This window comes from Castor canadensis, chromosome 11, assembly GCF_047511655.1.
Source record: "Castor canadensis chromosome 11, mCasCan1.hap1v2, whole genome shotgun sequence".
NCBI lineage: Eukaryota > Metazoa > Chordata > Mammalia > Rodentia > Castoridae > Castor > Castor canadensis.
The window spans coordinates 57,192,143-57,201,508 of record NC_133396.1 but is presented as its reverse complement, the minus strand read 5'-3'; the positions used below and the strand labels follow the sequence as shown (position 1 = coordinate 57,201,508).

Below are 9,366 nucleotides of genomic sequence, written 5' to 3'. Positions count from 1 at the left end.
TTGATCTCCACAGATGTTCAACAAAGGTTTAGACTTTCAAGAAAACTGTACAAGGTCGACAAGATCTGGTTCCTTCCTTCTCTTCTATTCTCATTTCCTGCTCTCTGTAGGTCCATTCAGTACCTTCCCCAGACCAATCACACACTTCATTCCTGCTGAAACACAAGTGGTTTACAACACACCATGGCCTTTCCTATCTCCTAGCCTTTCTGTGTGATCCTCTTTGCTACCGAACTGCCCCCTCCCAGCTATTCTCTTAATTCAGTGGTTCATTCAGCACATCTTTACAGAGTATCCCCTTCCATCCAAGAGTATATTAGATCTTCCATGTGTACCAAGAGCTATGGTATAGATGTATTGTAGCTTACTAAGAAGGCCTAGACATAACCACATATCTATATAATTTTGAAACCCCTCTGAGAATCTGTACTAGGGGTTATCATCAAACTGGGGTAGGAGATGGACAGGAAGAAGGTCCCTGAGGATGTGTTTTGAGCTGATTTCTGTTGGACTGGATGGAGACGGGTGCTTTCTAAGGAGAAACACCATATGCCTTCACACAGCAAAGAAGACGACCTGAACTGAATGTAGAGCAGAAAATCTGGTTATTCGTTGAATACAAGTTTGCATTCTAAGAAATTTGAGCTTGTTTTGTGACATTATAAGCTCCTGAAACCTATGCTTCCACACAGCTGGGTATACTGTTTGCACTTTCAGGTCCATTTTGTCCCCTGCGCCTACTACAGGAGGCTACCCTGCATCTACAAGCTCAATGGGCTCCTGGGCTCTCTGAGCTTCATGTTTGCTTGGCCAGTATGGTACCTGGCCTGAGATGGAGGCAGGGATAAGACTGAGGGACAGATAGAAGCGGAATGGGGCAATAAAAGGCTATTGTAATTATTTCTCAGTTGTGCTGGTCTCCAGGGGAAGGAGGCTTAAAAGTTTCCTATGAAGCATTCTAAGTTCTTTAGACACAACTATCTATCTATCTATCAACTATCTATCTATTTTCTATCTATCTGCCTATCTATCATCTATCTTTTATATGTCTTACATATCTATATATACTTCTCTGTCTCTTAATTCATTCTAATTCTCTTTTCTTTCTCTCTCTCTCTTACACACACACACACACACACACACACAATTAAAGGAAACTAACCCATACATTAATCATAGCTATTTCTAGGCAATAAAATTTGGGGTGTGATTTGTTTCATTCTTATGTATTATTGTATATTAAGTTGCTGTTTTAATGTGTGCAAATTATTGATACTTGAGCAAGTGAGAGGAAGTCATTTCAGGAAATACTCCTTGCCTAGCAAGTGCGTGGCCCTGAGGTCAAGCCCCACTACCACCAAAAAAAGTGTATTTCTTATTTTACAACATAAAGCCCATGTGGTGGGATATGACAGAAGATAAGCAATGGTTTGCACAATAGTGTCATGGGTTTATATGACTGAGGGCTGGGAAGGAATTGATGTTCTGGTGTCTTGAAGGACACAGAGTGGTATCTCAAGAGGGACATGACATTGGGGAGAGAAGGATACAGAGAGGGAATCTGAAAGCCACTGAACATAAGACTCACCTATTTCACCATGGAGTATAAGACAATCTCTGTGACAGCAGTTCAAACCTAGGGCCTTTCCAAGGCAGAGCCTTGTGCCTTTCCAGAAGTGACATACACTTTCACATAGGATGACAAAGGGAAAGAGAAATTGGAAGAAACTGCCCAAACAAAACTTCTTACATTTCCTGGTACTTGGGTAGGCAATTTTCCTTTTCAAGCTCCAGTTTGTTTCCATTCTAATAAATGCATCAAATGCATGAAAGCACATATTTTTCTTCAGGATTATGAGTAAGTCAGTGCCTAATGCTATAACGAGGATAACTTTGATCACACTTTATTTTTGTCATGATTAGCAGTAGCCCCACATACCTGGCCCTATCGTCTGGCCGAGGACATTTCTCTCCCAGGCGCCTTCCCTGGGACGTTGATTTGTGTCTCACCACTAAAGTGTGTGATGTCTCTCCAAGGCCTGTCCTATGTCACTGCTTCCTGTAGCTTTGCTATCTTCTCCTTGCCTTCCACCTTTAAATGTAAACACTTCTCTTTTTCTCTCTCCCTCCCTCCCTTTCTCCACCACCATTAGCCCAATACTATTGCACAATATTCAGTTTTTCTATTTGTTTCTCCTTTGTAAAGCAATTTTTAATAAATAAACTTTCCACAAATTATTGTAATTTGAATGTGCTGACTTCTGATCAGACCCCCAACAGACACACTCCTCCCACCAAAACAACATTCTCATCTAAGTGGTCCACTATGGCGGCCACTACTCACATGTGGAAACAGTATCTGAAACGCAGCGAGTCCCAGTCAAGATGTACTGGAAGTGGAAAATACACACTGGAGTCCAAAGAGTTGGAATGAAAAGAAAGATGTCTCAGTCTATTTTCTGCTGCTTGAACAGAATGCCAAAGAGTAGGTAAATTATGAATAATAGAATTTCATTTGGCTGATGGCTCTGGTGCTAAGAAACCCAAGAGCCTGGGCCTAGCACCTGGAGAGGAGTTTCAGGCTACACCATTCCATCATGGAAGGCAGAAGGGCCAGCGAGTGCTCAGGCAGAGGAGAGAGGCCCAGACATCTCCTTTTACAAATAGTGCACTCCAGAGACAGCCTTGACTTCCTCATGAGAGCAGAGCTCCCATGACCTGGTCGCCTTTTAGAGGTCCCAACTCTTACTACTGTCACAAAAGTAATTAAATTTTAAGGTGAGGTTTACAGGGGACACTCAATCCATAGCAGAACATAAACAATCTCAAGAATTTTTATGCTGACTACATGTTTAAAGTCACACTTTTAGGTATATTAGACATATTATGAAAAATATATCATTTTACCTGTTCCCTTTTATCTTTTCTTTTTTTTTTTTTGTTTGGTGGTACTGGGGTTTGAACTCAAGGCCTTGCACTTGCAAGGCAGGTGCTCTATCACTTGAATCACCCTTCCTCACTGCCCTCCAGGCTCTTTTACTTACTTTTATTCTTCAAACAGGGTCTTGTGCTATTTACCCAGAGCCAGCCTTGGACCATAATCCTCCTACATCTGCCTCACGTGTAGCTGGGATTACAGGTGTGTGCCACCATGAGATAAGGTTTCACAAAAATTTTGCCCAGGGTAGCCTCTAACTGCAACCCTCCCATCTCTGCCTCCCATATAGTTGGGATTATAGGTATGTACTACCTTACCTGACCTCTTCTTACCTGCTTTTAAGGTATTAAAATTTAATAGATACTTTAAATTACCGTGTGGCCTGCATTTGACTCACATTTTAATTCTAAGATCTGCCATAGATTTTATGAGTGATTGTAAGAGTCAAGTTTCATACCTAGTGTGAGCCTTTAATGCCCAAGTACAGGAAACACTGCCTGCCATACAGAAGCACATAGGCACAACATGCATTACGTTGGAGCTACAAGCTAACTTGGAGTCCATCATTTTCCAGAGGAGGAAACCCAGACATATTTGTAAGTATTTATGGAATTACATTGCTTTCAGAACAACTTTAAAATTGTCCTTGTTTTTCTGTCTGGAAATCAGACTGAAATACCTAGAGAAAAGTTTTGAAACTCTTAAGTCAGTATTAAACTTCAACTGATTTGTCAGTATCTAATTTTAGGACCAAGGGACATTGAAGCTTAGCAGTACTTGCTGTTCATCCTTGTAAAAGTCCAGGCTTTACAGCATCAGAATCTAATCAGCTCTTCGATGCTTGTAGGATCTGCCAGGATTGGTAGTTTATAAACAAACAAACAAACAAACAAACAAAAACCATATCCCAGCAGTGAGTACTTCTCTATTTAACCCCTTGGATGGAGCACACACGCACACACACAGGGCACAAATACACCAGTTTCATTGGAGCACAGGAGCACACCAGGTCCCCTTTGGAAGCTGAAAAAGGATTTCCCAGATCCAGACCCACACTTCAAAGGTCAAAGAGGGCACAAGGTGAAGACAGATGAGAAAAAAAGCTGCAGAGTCCCAACACCCACCAGCAGCACAAATCCCTAAGGTGTTTTCTGCTACCTGGGCATTGTGCCTGCTGGGAGCCCTTGTTAGCATCCATTGTGGGCCCAGAAAACTGCCTCCACTACTTACAGGAGTTGGGATGAAGCTTGTAAGCCACCACCCACAGTGCCAGGAGTCCTGTGGAGACAAGGAAGCCTAGAAATAAGGAACAAATAGGACTGGAACAGAAAACCACCTCATGCAAGTTCCACAGGCCACCTCCCTCCATTAACCAGTGAGGCAGTTTGTATCCCTTCCTGACCTGCTCTCAGGGGAGCACAAGAAGGGGATATAGGGTCAGGGCAAGCAAGAGAAAGAGGAAACTGCTGTTTATGAAAGGACATTTAACCCCTTGGATGGAGCGCGCACGCACACACACAGGGCGCACACCCACCACGCATTAGTACAAACAACATTAAATAGAATGCACTTCATCAAACTGGGCATGTAGATTTGGAATTGGAGCTGAATTTTTTTTCAAATATTAATTCCTGCCTGTGATTTATTTATTGGTTCATTTCCTAAGAAGTTTTCTAGGTCCTGGGGGCCCCTTGATCATTAAAAATAAATCCAAAGGAAAGCCAGACACGGAAGAAAAAAGAAAAACCAATACTGCGGCGGAAGAAAGGGCTTCGGGCAGGGGCGGCAGTGGACAGTTGAAGGGGTAGAAGCCAAAGCTGCCGGAAAGGATTCAATTTGCCCCTAACAAATGGGGGCGTGGCGAGCAGCGCGGGCCTGAGAACTGCTGCAAACAAAACCTCCAAAGGTTCGGGACCCGATGGAGGTTCAAGGGGATGAAGGACGCGGGAGGGGGGCGGGGGAGAGGGAGAGGCGAATGTTGAAACAGACGCTGGAGGGGAGCAGAAAGCAGAACGCGGGGGACCTGGAAGGGGTCAGGGCTGCGAACGGCTGAGCTGAGTTGAGGAGGTTTGGGAACCTTTACTTGAACGAGTGGCTCTTTGGATGGAAGTCAAGCCCTGGGGATCCAGCCGGTCCTAGCTGTCAGTCGGACAACCCAGAAGCCGTTGCCACCCCTAGCGGGGCTCGCAAGGGGCGAGGCCACCAGGAGGGAGGGGAACATGGGGAAGGGGCGTCGCCCCTGCCGCCTCCACCCTTTCCAGTGCCATTGGGCTGCCGCTGCAGGCTCTCGCGCCACCTTTTCTCCATCCCGCTGGCCCGGCCCCTGCGCCGCTGGTCCGCGCCCCGCCGCGCTCGTCCGGGGTCTGGTCGGGCCCAGGCCGCTGACGTCACCGCTAACTTTGCTGCCCTCTGTGCCCCACGTGTGGCAGCGGCGGCCCGGGAGGCTGCGGGGGAGGGAGTGCGAGCATAGTGGCAGCGGCCGCTGACAGGTCCCGCGCAGCTGGGCTCCGCCACGCCGCTCACAGGTGGGGCCCGAGGGCAGTTTGGAGCCTCCCTGGGCACACGAAGGGGGACGGACGGCTCGGGGCGCGGGCCTTCTGGGTCCCACTCGGACAGAGTGAGTGCTTACCTCGGGAGGAGAGGACCTAAGCGCGGACCAAGAGGGCGCGCCCCAGAGGGCAAGGAGACCAGAGGACAGGGGCACGAGGGCAGGGGGGCACTGTGGCTCGCCGCTGTCCGGAAAGCACGCAGCTCACTCGTGTCCCTTCAACGGGGACTGAGCCAGGGATGCGCGATCGCTGAGCGGAGATCGCACCGAAAGGCCACTCAGGGCTAGGCTGAACTGCACGCCTTCGCCACGGCCGCCAGGACCCCCCACTGAAGCGAATCCCGGGAGACTGGAGTGCCCAACGCTGGCCCTAGGCTCAGGACTTGGACGCGTCTAAGACCTAAGACGATGGTTTCTTAAGCACGGCCCCGTGTCCCCCTTCCCGCGCCCTTGGCTGGAGGCAGGGATCCCGCAAGGGGCTTCAGGGGCTCGGTTCCCTGGAGGTGCCCGGGCCGCCGCCTCCTGGGGCCGCTCGCACCGCCGCGGGGACGCACGGGTGATGTGGCCTCCGTCCAGCGCGCAGGCCCGCCTGGGGGATGGTATAGCACCTGGTGGAGTCCCGGCCTAGCATGGCCCGCGCGCAGCCCGACGTCGCCTCCGGCTAGGATGGCCCCTCCGGGCCCGGCCGGCGCCCACCCCAACTCGGCCGAGCCGCTGTCCCGCAGCATCTTCCGGAAGTTCTTGCTGATGCTCTGCTCCCTGCTCACGTCCCTTTACGTCTTCTACTGCCTGGCCGAGCGCTGCCAGACCCTGTCGGGCCCCGTCGTGGGGCTGTCGGGCGGCGGCGAGGAGGCGGGGACCCGGGATCGCGGCGTCCTGGCCGGAGGCCCGAGGGAGCTGGCGGTGTGGCCCGCGGTGGCGCAGAGAAAGCGCCTCCTGCAACTGCAGCAGCGGCGGAGGCGCCGGCCGCCCGCGCTGCGCGGCGACGACAGCGACGACGCGGCCTGGGAAGAGGACACCCCAGGCCTGGCGGTGGGTCCCGGCGGCTCCGGGGCCGGCAGCAGCGTGGCCGAGGCCCCACCGGGGACCCTGGCCCTACTCCTGGACGAAGGCAGCAAGCAGCTGCCGCAGGCCATCATCATCGGCGTGAAGAAGGGCGGCACGCGGGCGCTGCTGGAGTTCCTGCGCGTGCACCCCGACGTGCGCGCCGTGGGCGCGGAGCCCCATTTCTTCGACCGCAGCTATGACAAGGGCCTCGCCTGGTACCGGTGAGCGCGCGCAGCCCGAGACGCGGGGCAGCCAGAGCACAGGGGTGCGGGGCGAGGGGGGAAGTGAGTACGCCTTTCTCCCAACTTCGTGCAAAGGCCAAGGGTCATCAATAACTGTCCCTAAATTGGACGGTTACGATCCCCCACTGTGCCTTCTTCTCTGGGGAAGGGCGGTGGATGTTGGAGGGAGGGAGGGGGGAAAGAAATTTTTGTCTTAATGTTCTTGGGATTCTCTTTCCGCCAAACAGCCAGTCCCATCCTTTTCTCCTGTCCTGTGAAAGTTTCCATGGATTTAGCTTTAGGAAAAAAAAAAAAAAAGTACTTCCTAAGTTAGAAACCTGTTCATCATTACTAGGTGACCTCTCCCAAAGAAGCCTGTTACTTCTTTATCTTTTGGGCAATTCCCAGAGGTTAACACAGGCTTTGCATCACGTATTTATTTACCTTGACCTTTTGCCAGATAGTTGTCAGAGGTGGTAAGTAATATAGAGACTTAGTAAAAGTGTCAAGTGCCAGAGAGCCTAGGTAGTTTGGATAATGTATGCCCCAGCAAGTGTCAGCAACACCGTCACTGTGTTTTAAAGAAAGCTTCCTTGGTGCTAACTTTTGTTTGGGGTGAGGAATGAATTTGGTAAAGTGCTTTCTGTATTTATAGGTAAAAGTGACTTGGTTCTAGATGGACAGAAAGTTTTCTAATGACCTTCAAATAATCGTCTTTGCCCATAAAGAAGCTAATTTTTAAAAAGGAAGAAAAGTAAAAAGAATATATGGTGAAAAACCCTGTGAATGCAGTTTGGGGAATAAGCTTCATTTAGATCTTAATCTCAAATTTACCACTCTTCTCAAATTCAGACCACTTTCAATAACCTAATTGACCCAACTCTAATGAATTCTAGTGCTGCTCAGAATTTGTTTGCCATAAAATATTGAGTTTCTTTTTCTTTCCTCCAAGTTCAAGGAAAAATCGTATAGCTAGAATTTTTCATTTAATAAAGTTTAGCTTGTTCATAAAATAGTCATTCTCCTTGTTTTAACTGAAACGATATTAGAAATATTACTTCATAATTTAGATATAGCGCAAGAGCTCACTAAATTAGCTGTTCATCTCCAAAACAGAAATGGACATGATTTGACAAGTTTATTTACTCCAAGGGTCAAGTACAGCCTCAGATTGATTTCAGGAGCAGATTTTATAGTAACTCAACTCACGAAAAAAGGGTTGGCCCTAAAAATCAAATTCAAACATTAAACACTTCTAAAACAGTAACTTTCCGTTTGTTCGGGAAGAAAAACAAACAACCTTCCCTTAATATAGAATATATATCATTTAAAATTATCAGCCACTTAAAATATCCCCTTGTGTTTCTGTCATTTATGTTATATCCTCTGGGAAGTTCTTATAAAAATGACCTGTTGGATATGGAAACAACAGGTCCTTCTTTTTAGCACAAAGGCAGCTCTGTGTTTTTCATCAAGGACACAAGAAAGAAGTGATTAAAGACCCCTAAAACTCTTATCTATAGGAGCTCGCATTGAACTCGACCTCATACAGTTCTACAAGTGAACACATTTGCAGCACACTGTCTGACCATCTAAGCCAACACTGGGCTCTGAGGTGCTGTTTAATATGATGAAATATTTAGTCCTAAAACTCTTTATTTTCGTTTTGCTATATAAACTTTATTTCCACAAGGTAGGATTGTTTCTTTTTACTCCAACAGTTAATATTTGAGGACAGGGGCACAGTATATCAACAGGACCTGGAACTTATTTTCTGTAGAACTTTCTGAGCTCATTTAAGAACAGGAAGGTTTCAAGGTAACTAGAAACACAAGGTTTTTTTTTTTTTTAAAAGAAAGCAAAAAAAAAAGGAAAGAAAAATAGCCATAAACTCTGAGGCCGCGTGGACCTTTGGAAACTGGATGTATTGTAGAGCAAGTCTCTGCTGGGATTGTTTACTTCGGCAGAGGAGTTCTACAAAGCAATTTATGGTGTTTACAAAAATAACTGCACAGTAGACTTCATGGTTTGGTGAATTTAATTTTCCAAGTGTTGGAGCAATGTCTTTGTTTTACCATTTGCAATGGTTTTTTTTTTTTTAATTGAATGCATAAATTTAAGCTTAATTCAATTATATAGAAAACTCTTATTAAAAAAAACTCCAACCTTGCAGTCTGAATTACGTGATTACTTAATGAAATTTTTTCACAGTTCTGTTTTATTTTGGTTTTGAACTTGGAGTTTAATGTCTATGAGAAAGATTGAAGATATATATACACATACACATACATATGTATGTGTATAAATATATATGCACACAGAATTCCTCTTAGTTATTAAGTACACTTTAGCAACTTATATGTAGTTAATATTCCAGAATACAGGATTTTATTTATACCTGAGTTGTCCAAAATTTACAATATATACTTTCTACCACCCACTTAAGATGGCATACACATACACACATATAACGCATACACAGAGATAAAAATTCCAATATGTGCACCCTGATGTGAATTGTGGAAGAGAAAAATCTATATAATATTTTTACATATTTATTGACATGGGAGAATCTAAGATGTCTAGCCTTGGTTTTGCTCAGAGGAATCTGT

The 9,366-nt window shown here is 46.5% G+C and overlaps 1 protein-coding gene and 1 pseudogene across 1 annotated transcript in view; one reads left to right on the top strand and one right to left on the bottom strand.

Moving 5' to 3' along the window:
• Positions 1–1,114: 1,114 nt before the first annotated feature.
• On the bottom strand, positions 1,115–6,117 carry LOC141413631 (uncharacterized; annotated as a pseudogene).
• The window catches only part of Hs3st3a1 (heparan sulfate-glucosamine 3-sulfotransferase 3A1), a 100,530-nt gene continuing 96,541 nt past the window's right edge, over positions 5,378–9,366 (top strand). The window contains exon 1 of the mRNA XM_020155304.2: positions 5,378–6,754. Within this exon, the coding sequence (XP_020010893.1) occupies positions 6,153–6,754 (602 nt within the window). The 5' untranslated portion in view covers positions 5,378–6,152. The remainder of the gene's footprint in view (positions 6,755–9,366) is intronic.